The sequence below is a fragment of the Chelon labrosus genome (assembly GCF_963514085.1).
Source record: "Chelon labrosus genome assembly, chromosome: 4".
NCBI lineage: Eukaryota > Metazoa > Chordata > Actinopteri > Mugiliformes > Mugilidae > Chelon > Chelon labrosus.
The window spans coordinates 32,355,041-32,372,810 of NC_140340.1; the positions used below are offsets into that span (position 1 = coordinate 32,355,041).

The 17,770-nt window shown below is 39.2% G+C and overlaps 2 protein-coding genes across 2 annotated transcripts; both read left to right on the top strand.

Annotated features, from left to right (window-relative positions):
- Nucleotides 1–741: 741 nt before the first annotated feature.
- On the top strand, nt 742–5,807 carry LOC311487530 (chitotriosidase-1-like; the record flags this gene model as incomplete). The annotated part of the gene is made up of 11 exons (XM_084543834.1): nt 742–760; nt 1,126–1,155; nt 1,253–1,457; nt 2,565–2,621; nt 2,722–2,887; nt 3,128–3,252; nt 3,358–3,481; nt 4,632–4,814; nt 4,957–5,073; nt 5,202–5,328; nt 5,519–5,807. 11 exons carry the CDS (start codon nt 742–744, stop codon nt 5,725–5,727), a joined length of 1,362 nt encoding a protein of 453 aa, XP_084399960.1. The 3' UTR covers nt 5,728–5,807.
- A 5,266-nt stretch (nt 5,808–11,073) lies between these two features.
- Nucleotides 11,074–16,430, top strand: chia.1 (chitinase, acidic.1; the record flags this gene model as incomplete). Its single annotated transcript, XM_084543835.1, has 11 exons — nt 11,074–11,092; nt 11,458–11,487; nt 11,585–11,789; nt 13,183–13,239; nt 13,340–13,505; nt 13,746–13,870; nt 13,976–14,099; nt 15,250–15,432; nt 15,575–15,691; nt 15,820–15,946; nt 16,137–16,430. 11 exons carry the CDS (start codon nt 11,074–11,076, stop codon nt 16,343–16,345), a joined length of 1,362 nt encoding a protein of 453 aa, XP_084399961.1. The 3' UTR covers nt 16,346–16,430.
- Nucleotides 16,431–17,770: the final 1,340 nt, after the last annotated feature.

Below are 17,770 nucleotides of genomic sequence, written 5' to 3' on the forward strand. Positions count from 1 at the left end.
AAATAAAACTTGCCAAGACATTTTCTCTGACAAAGTCTCTTTATTTGACAAACAAACCCAGTGATAAGGAGATTTTATCCACAACACACTTCCCTCTGTACTGCATGCTCACAGATGAAACTGATATGAAATCACGACAGCAAAGAGAGTTAGGCTGTCAATCATCTCAACGGTAGTTTAAACCGATCTTTCCTTGAAGTGGGGTTATTACGCACATCAGTCATATTCCCATCACACTGAGACCTTCCTTATCAGCTGCACTTTGCCATCTTTTATTATTCGTCAATAAGTTGAATATAAATTTGACTCAACAGCAGCGAGCAGTGGACTCTGCTTTTGTTCCTCTTGTAGAAAGGTAATGATCTAGATTTGAGTTTTTTAAGCTAGTATCTATCTGTTAGTTGTTAAGTTTTGTTTAAAAGGGAAAGTAAGTTAGTGGTTAGAAGGTACATGTTGCTTTACGGTTAAATTTAAATGGATTCATTTATTTAATCATCAATGAACTGTTTAGCACACAATTTGTTTACTTCTATACTATATAGAGGATTAGAAATGTTTTTAAACTTGCTGACAGTTAGTGACTAGCTGACTTATTAAGGACTAATTGTTTCTGAAGCAGCTGCAAGATGTCTACTTTTATTCCTTTTCAATGATAAGTGATGTTGCACTGAACTATGATGTATCATGTTGCTCTGTTAAGATCATTCAGAGGCGTATTTGGAAGGATCTCCTGACTGCAAAATGGGAAAACTCCTCACAGGTAAATACCACTTCATTCGTGTATTCACTTAACCGTCCCTCCATTAATTCTCTCACTAATTAAGAATGAACTGAATTAGCACTGAATTTACCACAGAAATGATATGCAGCAGCATTTGTCATTTTTGTTGTACCCTGCCTCTCATCTGATGACCGCCCCGCGACCCTTCACAGGACAAGTGGTTACAGAAGATGAATGAATGAATTAATACATTTTTGTTGTTGTTTTATTATAGAATAGTATGGTATGATTGTGTGATTTGCATGAGTAGCCTGTGGTGTTTTATTAATATAACGCCACATCACAAATTCTACATTTTACATTTCTAATCATTTAGACTAACTTGCATCTTGTGTTTTTTCCAGCTCTGGGAATCTTGCTCATTCTGCAAATTGGTAAGTATTTGTTTTGAATGACTGTACTCTTCCTAAGAGCACTATGATCAAGGTTTCTGAACAATTACAAAGTGTCATTGCCGCTGTCTGTGTTCAGTGTCCTCCAGTAAGCTGGTGTGCCACATGACTAACTGGGCCCAGTACAGACCCAGGACTGCTAAATTCACCCCGGACAACATTGACCCATTCCTGTGCACCCATGTCATCTATACTTTGGCCACCATCAACAGCTTCAACCATATCAGCCCCACTGAGTGGAACGATGAGCAGCAGTACGGCAGACTCAACAACCTCAAGCGTGTGTGAGTTCACATGGTCACAGCAGCATTCGGCTGGTTACTGCAACTGTTCAATATTTACAGTACTTACTGTTACACTAGTCTACGTCTACATTTAAACCAAAACAGATCTATCTTCAGTATTTCATCCAGAGTTTTTGACTGAGTAGAACTGCTTATCAAACAACAGTTTGTAGCTGCGAATCTAGTGCCAGCATTTTGGTTTACATTTATGTTCCTTCAAGGGGTGGGACTTTAACGAGTTAATTATGATTAATTAATTACAAAAAAATAACACATTAAAAAATGTACGCATTTAATTGCTGTTTGCATTCCAAACAACACGGAACATTAAAAGAGCTTGAGTTTACAATAGCCATGTCTGTGTCTATTATTTGATTCAGTCGTCCACTAAAATCCATTTACATTAAAAATATTGTTATATGATTAAAATGTGATTAATCGAGATTAATTATTTTTTTTAATCGAGTCCCACCCCAAGTTCCTTCTTAACGTATGAAATGAGGCAAAAATAATACATTTCCATCATTTCATAATTTTATCAATTTCAGAAATAAAATCCGATTTAGATCATAATTTGACCAGAATTCAAGCCACAGTACACTGTGAAGCATGGTGGCACAAGCATCATGATATGGGGTCTTGTACTATGGTGTCGGGTCTATTTATCACGTACCAGGGATCATGGATCACCTTGAATATATCAAAATTCTTGAAGGGATCATGTTGCCTTATGTCAAAGAGGAAATGCCCTTGAAATGGATGCAACAAGACAATGACCCCAAAAACAGCAGCAAGGGTCAATGTTACATGACAAAATAATAAATATAGGATAAATATAAGAGGAATCACAGGCAGGTTGGAGAATGATGCATTCAAGTAGAAGTGGATAGCTGCAGGAGGCCATGAAGGCTGGGCAGGCTGATGAGACCAGGACCACAGATGAGTAGTATGGAGCTCCACAGATCAGAAACACATAACTCCAGGCCAGAGACACTCACAAGGAGGAGGAGGGGAGGGAAAGGGAGATGGAGATGGAAATATAATCATGTCAGCAGTGTTACATTTTAAATTTAGTGTTTAATTTTATGTCCCTCTTTCTGCTACTAGCAATCCTGAACTAAAGACTCTGCTGTCTGTTGGAGGCGCAGTCAATGGATTGAGCCCGTAAGTTTCCATTTAACACCACTTTTCATGTCAAAAACCTTCGTCTAACACTGTATTACCAGAAAAGAGGCATAAGTTTTTGTTGTTTCCATCCCACCAGATTCGTTGCTATGGTTGCCAAAACTGAGAGCCGTGCAGCCTTTATTAGATCCGCCATCAGCTTCCTGCGCACCCATAACTTTGACGGCTTGAACCTGGTCTGGGAATATCCAGGACAAAATGGCAGCCCACAGGAGGATAAGGAGAGGTTCACTCTGTTGGTCACGGTAAACATCCCTCACTGCTCTTGAAATGCTTCTTCCGGGATTCATTCAAAAGGCTGGGTTTGTTGCAACTAGTTCAAACGTTGGCGTATGTTGAAAATTTTTCTTCTCACTGCACAAACAGTAATTATAAATTACTGAACAGTCCTTCCCAGTCATGATCAAAACATACCCAGTGGTGCAGTAGCAAACAGAGAAGCTTGGATCTTCACATATTTTTTTATGTATTTGTCCTGTCTACAGGAGCTGTCCAAGGCTTTTGAGGACGAAGCCAAAGTAAACAGGAGTAGTCAGCTGCTGCTGTCGACCAATGCTGCTGCAATCCGTCAAACCATTGACAAAGCATATGAGGTCAACAAGATAGCACCGTAAGCTGGCTTTCACTTAAATCATTGCATACATATTCTCAGCAAAATAAGGTGTTTTGGTAGCCTTCTTATTATCTTTACCTTATAAAATGTTAATCTCAACAGCCTCTTTGACTTCATTAACGTCATGACCTATGACTTCCATGGACACTGGGAGGCGGCTACTGGACACAACAGCCCATTGTACCGCAGTTCAGTGGACTCTGGCTCACACATTCACCACAACATAGTAAGAACCAAACCAGCACCTCTTAAGTGCACAACAGTCGTTGAATGCGTTGTATGAGTGGCTTCATAATTGTGTAACAGAATAAACGGGCAAAAAACGGAGCTTTCAAATTTAGAGAAACTGAGCAAAACCTTGATAGTTCTAGAATTATTCAGACTAGGGAAACTGTCTTTGTAAACCTAAAACGGCATTTACAAATTGTACACAAAACCTCACAGCAACACTGTGATACATACGTACTGTACTGTACTGTACTGAGAAAATATACTTGCAGTATGCTTACAGTGGTGTACTTGTCTACTAAAGCTGGACTACAGGAGACATTGCTCTGTGCCAAGGTTCAGCACAGATTTCCAGAAACTAGCTCACAGACTCTTCTGGAATGCCCCAAATGATATCAAACATGTCTGATTTTTAGGAAGTCTGAATGTTAACGTCTGTACTTTTACAGTACCTTGTGTGAAAAGCAAGTCTACAGAGCAGCAGACGATTGGCCTCAGCATCCCAAGGCCAACATTAGGCAGCATACAGCAGGTTAAAATTGAAACCGTCGCCACTGAAGAAAAGACTCTCACCACACTCGTCTCATCCATACACGTTGAGTCTTATTGCTTTTATTTGGTTTTTCTTATAGTAGAGTTTTACAAAGTGACAGCAAGTTGTCACGCTGTAGTTGCTTTTTTGGATTCAATGATCCACAATGTATTATAAATAGGGGCGGCTGTGGCTCAGTAGGTAGAGCGGGTTGTCCACGAACTAGAGGGTTTAGCCAGGGTTTGAGTGTGCCACATGCCGAAGTGTCCTTGAGCAAGACACTGAACCCCAAGTTGCTCCCAGTGCGTGGCACTGTTGTGTGCTTGTGCGAGCGAATGGGTAGATGTGTCTGTGACAGTAAAGCGCTTTGAGTACCAATACGTAGAAAAGCACCAAACATTATTCTGTTGTTAAACTCCTCTGGTCCAGCTTTAAGAAGACTCCATGTAACCCAGGCACCCAACGGTTCAGTTATCATTTTAGGTAGTTTTAGAAGTGATTTATAAACTTCTGTTCACAGTTGGATCATCAGAACTTGTAGAACTTAGCCAATCTGATTCAATGTTCTCGTCAAAATAATAAATTACATTTGTATCGTCTTTGTCCTTTTTCCTAGAACTCTTCTCTGTCCTACTGGCTGTCTCTGGGTGCACCAGCCGAGAAGCTGCTGCTAGGTTTCCCCACCTATGGACGAACCTTCCATCTAAGTGGCGCTGCTACAGGCCTGGGAGCCGCCGCCAGTGGCCCCGCAAATGCAGGACCCTACACTCAAACTTATGGATTCTTGGCCTATTATGAGGTACATCTCATTAATTGACTTAAACATTAATTAAACATAAACTTTTATTTGTTCAGTAAATATGGTAAACATAACTCGGAATAACTCTTCTCTAATCCTTGTGTTGTCTGATCTAATTCTGTTTATGTTTCTGTGTTTCCAGATTTGTGACTATATTAAAAGTGCAACTGTTGAATGGATATCTGACCAGGAGGTTCCATATGCCACACATGCCAGTTCCTGGGTGGGCTATGATGACAAACGTAGTTTTTCTTCCAAGGTAGCCAAGAGCTCTGTTTCTACCTGACTCAAACAAGACATCTCTTGTTTCACCCTTGTGGACAATTCTCTAGTACTGCAGCTGCTAATGTTTGAATCCTTTGTGTTGCCAATGCGGCTTTCCTGTAGGTCCAGTGGATGACTGCCAACAGCTTGGGAGGTGCTCATGTGTGGACTCTGGACATGGATGACTTTGGAGGGTCCTTCTGCTCAGATGGATCGTATCCTCTAATCAACCATCTCAGGACGTCTATGGGTAAATCCTGTAGTCCAGCCAAGTCTGATCTTTGACTTTGTTTTGGCAAAAAATGTCCTCTTTAATAGTTAACTGAAGTGTCCAAAGTGCATTCCTACCATTCCTAGTTGATTAATTTGTTTATTCTGTTCCAGTTTTGGGGTTAGTTTGTCATCATAAAAGTTTTATTTATTTTGTGTATAATATGCAGGCTTTGGCCCCAAGCCCACCACCACTCCAGCTCCCACCACTACCAGGCACCCAATGGCTGACTTCTGTCTTGGCCGCCCTGATGGGTTGTATGAGAACCCAGCTGATAAAGGCACTTACTTCCAGTGCTTCGCAGGGAACACCTTCTTCCACCACTGCCCTTCTGGCCTCATCTACTTGGACTCTTGCAAGTGCTGTAACTGGCCTTGAGCCACAGAAACATGATCAACAAAACACCGCAAAGCCATGAATGTATGAAACCATGAATTATGTTTCAAGTGCAAGTGTCATCATGCAGTGATTACCTCATGGGTTACAACAGGAACAGAAAGTAAATCAATGAGAAACTGGTTCACTGCTTTTTAACCAAAATAAATTCCTAATGAGCAATGTGCCTTATGTGTTTATTTTTTTTAAAAATTGGAAAGTTATTCTACATTTACATGATTAAATACATTTTGTACTAGGGGTTGAATGACTTCCAATTTTTTAAAGTTGACTAATATGTGGTGAAAGTCGAGTCAATGTCCACTAGTCAGTGACGTCACACATAAAAACACAACAGAATGTAATGCAATCTGTTCTTCACCTGGATACATATTGTAGTGTCTCACACAAAGGAAGCTATGGAGGCTTTTCTGCAAGATAATTGAAGCTTGAACACATGCTAGTGTCCAACACCATAAACACTGTCACTCTGACACTTCTAATATGCGGATCTTGCTCTGCAAACGCTCAGCTCTATCATAACTCCCGTCTCTCATGTGGTGCATTTACTGACATCAAGGACATAATACATGCTCTACAGCCACAGCAACAATGTGAATTAATAGAACACAACAGAACTATTACCAATACTGTGGGCTGCAGGTATGTCTAGCTTATATCGGCACTGTCAGTAGTTGTGCAATAGTACTTAACAGCGTATTGTTAGATTGGATAATGTAGCCAGGATAAAAAAAAAACTGAAACGGCATATCTTCAAAGCCTTGATTGATTGATTGATTGATTGATTGATTGAAGTGTTTATTTCGAAAATGCAAGCCAAAATAAAAAAGAAAAGCAAGGCAAACATTTAAACATAGAAATACATATTCGAAAAGGAGTGAGAAGAAGAATAACTTATAAACTCCCACCCCTTCTCTTTAAATAATAAATGACAATACCAGCTTCATTGCAACTAGTTTAGATATGCCTGATAAATAAAATATGTTCCTGACTTGAATTACAAGAAAAAACAAAAAACACACAAAAACCAAAAAAAACAACCAAAAAAAACAAACAATACATATGTGGAGGGGGCGTGGTGCATCAGCCGCAGGAGAGAGGTGTGGAGAGGGCTCATGAGAGCAGCACCAGGTGAGAGTGATTAGCACACCTGCATCCTGTTAGTCTAATCACTCTCTCCTTTTAAACACAGTAGCGTGCTGGACCTGGAGATCAGATGAGACACGGCACAAAGAAAGACACTCTTGGCGTCAGCAGAGGAGACTATGCCTGCGAGGACGCCTACAGATGTGTAAATGTGTCGTGGTTTCAAAATAAAGAACTACAAATGTCATTGCAGTCTAACTCTCTGCTGAAAGAACCCACAGTGGCATCAGACAACGCCACAACATAATCTACATACACACTTAATACAATATACATAAAATATATACACACATACACACATGCACAAAGAGAAACAACAAAAAAAGAACAAAACAAAACAAAACACAAAAACAAAGGAGACAGTAACCTAATAACACTACCCAACACCTCCCTCGTCCCTGTACCTCTTAAAAATAGTGTCTTTGTACCTTATTTTAAACAGTTTCATGTCTGGACACTGCTTCAATTCCATCGTAAACCTGTTCCATAGTCTCACCCCGCTAACTGACACACAAAAACCCCTCCTCTTTGTCCGAATTAAAATTAGATTAAAATTTATTTTTCCCCTCAAATTATAACTCCCCTCATGCACGATGAATAATTTCTGTATGTTTATTGGCAAAAGATTATTTTTAGCTTTAAACATTATTTGAGCTGTTTGATATTCCACAATGTCGGTAAATTCTAGTAGCTTGGACTGTAGAAATAAAGGGTTTATGTGTTCCTGATAGCCAACGTTGTGTATGATTCGTATTGCTCTTTTTTGAATGGTGGTTAGTGGCTGTAGTGATGTTTTGTAGTTGTTGCCCCAAACTTCAGCACAGTATTGAAAATATGATGAGACTAGGGAACAATAAAGAGTGTGAAGTGATTTCTGATCCAAAACCTTTTTTGCTTTGTTTATTATTGCAATGCTTCTTGAGACTTTGGTTTGTACATGTTTGATATGTGATTTCCAGTTGATTCTGTCATCTATGGTTACCCCCAAAAAATTTAATTTTGTGAACTTTTTCTATTTTAACTCCCTCTAATTTTATTAACACCTCTGTATTCAGTGGACAATTACCAAAGACCATTAATTTTGTCTTCCTCAGATTTAATGATAACCTATTTCTATCAAACCATATTTTTAGTTTGTTAATTTCTGTGGTGATGTCCTTTTGTAATTTGCGTAAGTTATCCCCAAAACAGAAAATATTTGTGTCATCAGCAAATAACACAAAATGCAACACTTTAGTGATTTGACATATATCATTAATATACAAAATGAAAAACTTGGGTCCCAACACTGACCCCTGTGGGACACCACAAGCAATGTCCAAACAAGAAGATACAATCACCCAATTTCACAAACTGCTGTCTCCCACTTAAATAACTTTTCACCCAATACAGCACTATTCCCCTGATGCCATATCTTTCCAGTTTTTTGATTAATATTTCATGGTCAATTGTGTCAAAAGCCTTTTTTAAATCAATAAATACTCCAATAGCCTTTTGCTTACGGTCTATTGCATTTGTGATTTCGTCTGTTGCCTCTATTATTGCCAGTGATGTTGATCTTTTTGACCTGAACCCATACTGATTCTCAGCAAGAATTTTGTGTTTTTCTAAAAACATGTATAAATCTTTTGTTGAAGAGTTTTTCCAGTATTTTTGCAAATTGTGGGAACAAGGAGACAGGTCTGTAGTTTGTGAAATGATGCGAGTTTCCAGCCTTGAACAGAGGTATGACTTTAGCTATTTTCATTTTATTTGGAAATGAACCAGTTTGAAATGATAAATTACAGATGTATGTGAATGGCTCAGCATTTTTATTAGTACCATATTGATATCATTGAAGTCAGTGGATTGTTTATTCTTAAATTTTTTAACAATATTCAAGATTTCATTTTTATCCACAGCTTGTAGAAACAATGAGCAAGGATTTCTCTCTAATATCTGTTCATCAAATGTCCCTGGATCAAGGATTTTTCTTGCAAGCTCAGGTCCAATACTTACAAAGTATTCGTTAAAACTATTAGCAACATCTGTCATGTTATAATTTTCAATATCCTTATCAATGAAATACTTAGGCAGACTATTGTGTTTAGATCCATCTCTTATAATATTGTTTAATATTTTCCATATTCCTTTAATGTTATTTCTATTATCATCTAATATCCTCCTATAGTCATTTTTCTTATTTGCCCTTATAATATCAGTTAACTTATTCTTATATTTTTTATATTTACATTCTGCCTCTTTAGTTCTCTGTCTTATGAACTCTCTGTAAAGTGTATTCTTCTTCTTGCAGGCTTTTTGTAGGCTTTTAGTAATCCATGGGCAATTTGTATATGCTAGTTTCTTGTTATATTTCTTAATTGGACAATGCTTATCATATAATGAAGAGAATATTCTTAGAAACTCATTATATGCAAGATTAAAATTTTTTCTCTATATATTATTTCCCAGTTATGCTCCAATAATTCATTTTTTAGTGTGTTAATGGATTCTTCTGTTCTTACTCATCTGTATACTGTTTGCTTGTTTGACTTTTTCCTGTGTCTGATGTCATAAACTGTAAACACTGGCAAATGGTCACTTATGTCACTGATTAACAGTCCGCTTATTGTATTAGTATCGATGTCATTGGTGAAAATATTATCAATGAGAGTGGCAGAATGAGAAGTGATTCTGCTAGGTCTACTGATTCTTGGAAATAGGCTCATACTGCATATTGTGTTGATAAATTCATCTATATTGTTGTGTTTATTGGGATTTAATAAATCAATATTAAAATCGCCACACACGAAAGTAGTTTCATTCCCTATTTTTGAAAATACACTTTCCATCCACTCACTGAAGGTGTCTATGCTTGACCCTGGCGTTCTGTAAATACAGCTAACAATAACATTTTTATTTCTCTCCATGCAGATTTCAATTGTTAAGCATTTAAGTAGATTATCAATGACAGTTGTCGTTCCATCCAGAACCTTGAAGACTATAGATTTATCAATATATAGCAACTCACCACCCTTGTTTTGTCTGTTCTTATATCTGAGTTCATAGCCCTCTAATTCAAAGTCTGTGCCTTTTTCAGAGTCAGTCCATGTTTCAGATATTGTTATTATATTGAATGGCTTATGAAATGCATGTAGATAATTCTTAATGTTATTGAAATTGGCTTCAGTAAACTCAAAAGTGTCAGCATGTGCAAATCAGATTTTGACCACCTCAAAGCAGACAATTATTCAATGTAATCTTGTGTCTGACAGTTCCCAGGTCCTAGCTAAGTTACCCACTGTGTCTGCTTATACGAACTAGATCCTGACTCCTATTGTCAACTGAGAACAGCTGCACCTGGAATAGCAGAATGGGAGGAAAACTCCTGTAGTGTAGAAAGCTGTATGTTCTGTATTATGGGCAGAGACAAGACGGTTTCTCTTCCAGCCAGTAAATAAAACTTGCCAAGACATTTTCTCTGACAAAGTCTCTTTATTTGACAAACAAACCCAGTGATAAGGAGATTTTATCCACAACACACTTCCCTCTGTACTGCATGCTCACAGATGAAACTGATATGAAATCACGACAGCAAAGAGAGTAGTATATTAGGCTGTCAATCATCTCAACGGTAGTTTAAACCGATCTTTCCTTGAAGTGGGGTTATTACGCACATCAGTCATATTCCCATCACACTGAGACCTTCCTTATCAGCTGCACTTTGCCATCTTTTATTATTCGTCAATAAGTTAAATATAAATCTGACTCAACAGCAGCGAGCAGTGGACTCTGCTTTTGTTCCTCTTGTAGAAAGGTAATGATCTAGATTTGAGTTCTTTAAGCTAGTATCTATCTGTTAGTTGTTAAGTTTTGTTTAAAAGGGAAAGTAAGTTAGTGGTTAGAAGGTACATGTTGCTTTACGGTTAAATTTAAATGGATTCATTTATTTAATCGTCAGTGAACTGTTTAGCACACAATTTGTTTACTTCTATACTATATAGAGGATTAGAAATGTTTTTAAACTTGCTGACAGTTAGTGACTAGCTGACTTATTAAGGACTAATTGTTTCTGAAGCAGCTGCAAGATGTCTACTTTTATTCCTTTTCAATGATGAGTGATGTTGCACTGAACTATGATGTATCATGTTGCTCTGTTAAGATCATTCAGAGGCGTATTTGGAAGGATCTCCTGACTGCAAAATGGGAAAACTCCTCACAGGTAAATACCACTTCATTCGTTTATTCACTTAACCGTCCCTCCATTAATTCTCTCACTAATTAAGAATGAACTGAATTAGCACTGAATTTACCACAGAAATGATATGCAGCAGCATTTGTCATTTTTGTTGTACCCTGCCTCTCATCTGATGACCGCCCCGCGACCCTTCACAGGACAAGTGGTTACAGAAGATGAATGAATGAATTAATACATTTTTGTTGTTGTTTTATTATAGAATAGTATGGTATGATTGTGTGATTTGCATGAGTAGCCTGTGGTGTTTTATTAATATAACGCCACATCACAAATTCTACATTTTACATTTCTAATCATTTAGACTAACTTGCATCTTGTGTTTTTTCCAGCTCTGGGAATCTTGCTCATTCTGCAAATTGGTAAGTATTTGTTTTGAATGACTGTACTCTTCCTAAGAGCACTATGATCAAGGTTTCTGAACAATTACAAAGTGTCATTGCCGCTGTCTGTGTTCAGTGTCCTCCAGTAAGCTGGTGTGCCACATGACCAACTGGGCCCAGTACAGACCCAGCACTGCTAAATTCACCCCGGACAACATTGACCCATTCCTGTGCACCCATGTCATCTATACTTTGGCCACCATCAACAGCTTCAACCAGATCAGCTCCACTGAGTGGAACGATGAGCAGCAGTACGGCAGACTCAACAACCTCAAGCGTGTGTGAGTTCACATGGTAACAGCAGTATTCGGCTGGTTACTGCAACTGTTCAATATTTACAGTACTTACTGTTACACTAGTCTACGTCTACGTTTACATTTATGTTCCTTCAAGGGGTGGGACTTTAACGAGTTAATTATGATTAATTAATTACAAAAAAAATAACGCATTTAAAATTTAACGCATTTAATCGCTGTTTGCATTCCAAACAACACGGAACTTTCGTCAGTGCACGATTTCCTGGTACACCAATTACACTGATGCACATGTCAGAGCTCGGCTAACGGCTACCAAAATGAAACCACATTGCTAGGACTGATGGAAGGCAAATTTTATTTAAAACCACCTGAAAGAAGCCTTAACAAAAGCAGTGTTTTGTGCAAATTTCATACCACGAAGCACTTCAACCCTATGTTGCCATCTAAATGCAAAGCATTTTGCAGTGAGCACAAAAACCGCCGGAGCTGTTAGCGCTAGCAGTCCCGGTCCAAGCAAAGACGTGTTGGCAGCACAGACTGTATGACTTTAGGGCTGTTCAGTTTTGACCAGGGATATTTTCTTTCTTTTTCTACTGTTTTGAATTGAAATGCAGTTAAATGCATTTTTCCAGACATTAAAAGAGCTTGAGTTTACAATAGCCATGTCTGTGTCTATTATTTGATTCAGTCGTCCACTAAAATCCATTTACATTAAAAATACTGTTATGCAATTAAAATGTGATTAATCGAGATTAATTTTTTTTTTTTTAATCGAGTCCCACCCCAAGTTCCTTCTTAACGTATGAAATGAGGCAAAAATAATACATTTCCATCATTTCATAATTTTATCAATTTCAGAAATAAAATCCGATTTAGATCATAATTTGACCAGAATTCAAGCCACAGTACACTGTGAAGCATGGTGGCACAAGCATCATGATATGGGGTCTTGTACTATGGTGTCGGGTCTATTTATCACGTACCAGGGATCATGGCTCACCTTGAATATATCATAATTCTTGAAGGGATCATGTTGCCTTATGTCAAAGAGGAAATGCCCTTGAAATGGATGCAACAAGACAATGACCCCAAAAACAGCAGCAAGGGTCAATGTTACATGACAAAATAATAAATATAGGATAAATATAAGAGGAATCACAGGCAGGTTGGAGAATGATGCATTCAAGTAGAAGTGGATAGCTGCAGGAGGCCATGAAGACTGGGCAGGCTGATGAGACCAGGACCACAGATGAGTAGTATGGAGCTCCACAGATCAGAAACACATAACTCCAGGCCAGAGACACTCACAAGGAGGAGGAGGGGAGGGAAAGGGAGATGGAGATGGAAATACAATCATGGCAGCAGTGTTACATTTTATATTTAGTGTTTAATTTTATGTCCCTCTTTCTGCTACTAGCAATCCTGAACTAAAGACTCTGCTGTCTGTTGGAGGCACAGTCAATGGATTGAGCCCGTAAGTTTCCATTTAACACCACTTTTCATGTCAAAAACCTTCGTCTAACACTGTATTACCAGAAAAGAGGCATAAGTTTTTGTTGTTTCCATCCCACCAGATTCGTTGCTATGGTTGCCAAAACTGAGAGCCGTGCAGCCTTTATTAGATCCGCCATCAGCTTCCTGCGCACCCATAACTTTGACGGCTTGAACCTGGTCTGGGAATATCCAGGACAAAATGGCAGCCCACAGGAGGATAAGGAGAGGTTCACTCTGTTGGTCACGGTAAACATCCCTCACTGCTCTTGAAATGCTTCTTCCGGGATTCAATCAAAAGGCTGGGTTTGTTACAACTAGTTCAAACGTTGGCGTATGTTGAAAATTTTTCTTCTCATTACACAAACAGTAATTATAAATTACTTAACAGTCCTTCCCAGTCATGATCAAAACATACCCAGTGGTGCAGTAGCAAACAGAGAAGCTTGGATCTTCACATATTTTTTTATGTATTTGTCCTGTCTACAGGAGCTGTCCAAGGCTTTTGAGGACGAAGCCAAAGTAAACAGGAGTAGTCAGCTGCTGCTGTCGACCAATGCTGCTGCAATCCGTCAAACCATTGACAAAGCATATGAGGTCAACAAGATAGCACCGTAAGCTGGCTTTCACTTAAATCATTGCATACATATTCTCAGCAAAATAAGGTGTTTTGGTAGCCTTCTTATTATCTTTACCTTATAAAATGTTAATCTCAACAGCCTCTTTGACTTCATTAACGTCATGACCTATGACTTCCATGGACACTGGGAGGCGGCTACTGGACACAACAGCCCATTGTACCGCAGTTCAGTGGACTCTGGCTCACACATTCACCACAACATAGTAAGAACCAAACCAGCACCTCTTAAGTGCACAACAGTCGTTGAATGCGTTGTATGAGTGGCTTCTTAGTTGTGTAACAGAATAAACGGTCAAAAAACGGAGCTTTCAAATTTAGAGAAACTGAGCAAAACCTTGATAGTTCTAGAATTATTCAGACTAGGGAAACTGTCTTTGTAAACCTAAAACGGCATTTACAAATTGTACACAAAACCTCACAGCAACACTGTGATACATACGTACTGTACTGTACTGTACTGAGAAAATATACTTGCAGTATGCTTACAGTGGTGTACTTGTCTACTAAAGCTGGACTACAGGAGACATTGCTCTGTGCCAAGGTTCAGCACAGATTTCCTGAAACTAACTCACAGACTCTTCTGGAATGCCCCAAACGATATCAAACATGTCTGATTTTTAGGAAGTCTGAATGTTAACGTCTGTACTTTTACAGTACCTTGTGTGAAAAGCAAGTCTACAGAGCAGCAGACGATTGGCCTCAGCATCCCAAGGCCAACATTAGGCAGCATACAGCAGGTTAAAATTGAAACCGTCGCCACTGAAGAAAAGACTCTCACCACACTCGTCTCATCCATACACGTTGAGTCTTATTGCTTTTATTTGGTTTTTCTTATAGTAGAGTTTTACAAAGTGACAGCAAGTTGTCACGCTGTAGTTGCTTTTTTGGATTCAATGATCCACAATGTATTATAAATAGGGGCGGCTGTGGCTCAGTAGGTAGAGCGGGTTGTCCACGAACTAGAGGGTTTAGCCAGGGTTTGAGTGTGCCACATGCCGAAGTGTCCTTGAGCAAGACACTGAACCCCAAGTTGCTCCCAGTGCGTGGCACTGTTGTGTGCTTGTGCGAGCGAATGGGTAGATGTGTCTGTGACAGTAAAGCGCTTTGAGTACCAATACGTAGAAAAGCACCAAACATTATTCTGTTGTTAAACTCCTCTGGTCCAGCTTTAAGAAGACTCCATGTAACCCAGGCACCCAACGGTTCAGTTATCATTTTAGGTAGTTTTAGAAGTGATTTATAAACTTCTGTTCACAGTTGGATCATCAGAACTTGTAGAACTTAGCCAATCTGATTCAATGTTCTCGTCAAAATAATAAATTACATTTGTATCGTCTTTGTCCTTTTTCCTAGAACTCTTCTCTGTCCTACTGGCTGTCTCTGGGTGCACCAGCCGAAAAGCTGCTGCTAGGTTTCCCCACCTATGGACGAACCTTCCGTCTAAGTGGCGCTGCTACAGGCCTGGGAGCCGCCGCCAATGGCCCCGCAGATGCAGGAGCCTACACTCAAACTGATGGATTCTGGGCCTATTATGAGGTACATCTCATTAATTGACTTAAACATTAATTAAACATAAACTTTTATTTGTTCAGTAAATATGGTAAACATAACTCGGAATAACTCTTCTCTAATCCTTGTGTTGTCTGATCTAATTCTGTTTATGTTTCTGTGTTCCCAGATTTGTGGCTATATTAACAGTGCAACTGTTGAATGGATATCTGACCAGGAGGTTCCATATGCCACCTATGCCAGTTCCTGGGTGGGCTATGATGACAAACGTAGTTTTTCTTCCAAGGTAGCCAAGAGCTCTGTTTCTACCTGACTCAAACAAGACATCTCTTGTTTCACCCTTGTGGACAATTCTCTAGTACTGCAGCTGCTAATGTTTGAATCCTTTGTGTCGCCAATGCGGCTTTCCTGTAGGTCCAGTGGATGACTGCCAACAGCTTGGGAGGTGCTCATGTGTGGACTCTGGACATGGATGACTTTGGAGGGTCCTTCTGCTCAGATGGATCGTATCCTCTCATCAACCATCTCAGGACATCTATGGGTAAATCCTGTAGTCCAGCCAAGTCTGATCTTTGACTTTGTTTTGGCAAAAAATTTCCTCTTTAATAGTTAACTGAAGTGTCCAAAGTGCATTCCTACCATTCCTAGTTGATTAATTTGTTTATTCTGCTCCAGTTTTGGGGTTAGTTTGTCATCATAAAAGTTTTATTTATTTTGTGTATAATATGCAGGCTTTGCCCCCAAGCCCACCACCACTCCGGCTCCCACCACTACCAGGGACCCAATGGCTGACTTCTGTCTTGGCCGCCCTGATGGGTTGTATGAGAACCCAGCTGATAAAGGCACTTACTACCAGTGCTTCCTAGGGAACACCTACCTCCACCACTGCCAGCCTGGCCTCATCTACTTCGACTCCTGCAAGTGCTGTGACTGGCCTTGAGCCACAGAAACATGAACTACAAAACACCACAAATCCATGAATGTATGAAACCATGAATTATGTTTCAAGTGCAAGTGTCAGCATGCAGTGATTACCTCATGGGTTACAACAGGAACAGAAAGTAAATCATTGAGAAACCCACAACTGGTTCACTGCTTTTTAACCAAAATAAATTCCTAATGAGCAATGTGCCTTATGTCTTTATTTTTTTTTAAAAACTGCAAAGTTGCTCTACATTTACATGATTAAATACATTTTGTGCTAGGGGTTGAATGACTTCCAGTTTTTTAAAGTTGACTAATATGTGGTGAAAGTCGAGTCAATGTCCACTAGTCAGTGACGTCACACATAAAAACACAACAGAATGTAATGCAATCTGTTCTTCACCTGGATACATATTGTAGTGTCTCACACAAAGGAAGCTATGGAGGCTTTTCTGCAAGATAATTGAAGCTTGAACACATGCTAGTGTCCAACACCATAAACACTGTCAGTCTGACACTTCTAATATGCGAATCTTGCTCTGCAAACTCTCAGCTCTATCATAACTCCCGTCTCTCGTGTGGTGCATTTACTGACATCAAGGACACAAAAAAATGCTCTCCTGCCACAGCAACAATGTCAATTAATAGAACACAACAGAACTATGTGCACTTACCAATACTGTGGGCTGCAGGTATGTCTAGCCCAGGGATGGGCAACCTAAATGATGGAAGGGGCCACAATTTTTCATTGACACTACCTGAGGGCCGCATAGGACCGCGAACTTAACTAGATATGATAAAACTGCCATTTTAAATATGTTTGTGTGTTTATATTTAGATTATATTTATATATATATATTTAGAATTATATATGTGTTTATTGAAGCAAACAAAAAATAACCACTTACTGATTTTTTATTTTTTTTTAAATTAATTTGTGCATTTTTACACCAAGAAAGAGTTGAATATTTCCCCTGTATACCCACTCTACCTCGCCACTATCAGCAGTGGGCACTGGTAAAAAGCCGCTGTTGTTTTTGATTTGAGGTCCGCTACGATAGCAGCCCTTGCAGCTTCAGTATACTTCTCGCAACTTAAATTGAAATCTTTCATGTCAGATAACGTCTCTAAGCAGACTAAGCACATAGGGTTGCCTTTACATTCTGTGAACAGATAATCTTCTTTCACCTGAAAGACACGATTTTCTCAATCAAGTTTTCTCTTTCCTCCGCTCTTAGCCACGGCTCAATGTCTCTTCTTCACTGGTAGAGAAGACCAGTGGAAGCGTGTGCGAGGCGGCGTCTGCATTAGAGGCGCTATCTAGTGGCCAACTGTGTCATTACAACTGATTCAGTGCCACTGAGGATACAGTATTATAATTTTCAAAAATTTATCTAAGGGCCACGTCGAGTGAGGTCGCGGGCCGTATGCGGCCCTGGTC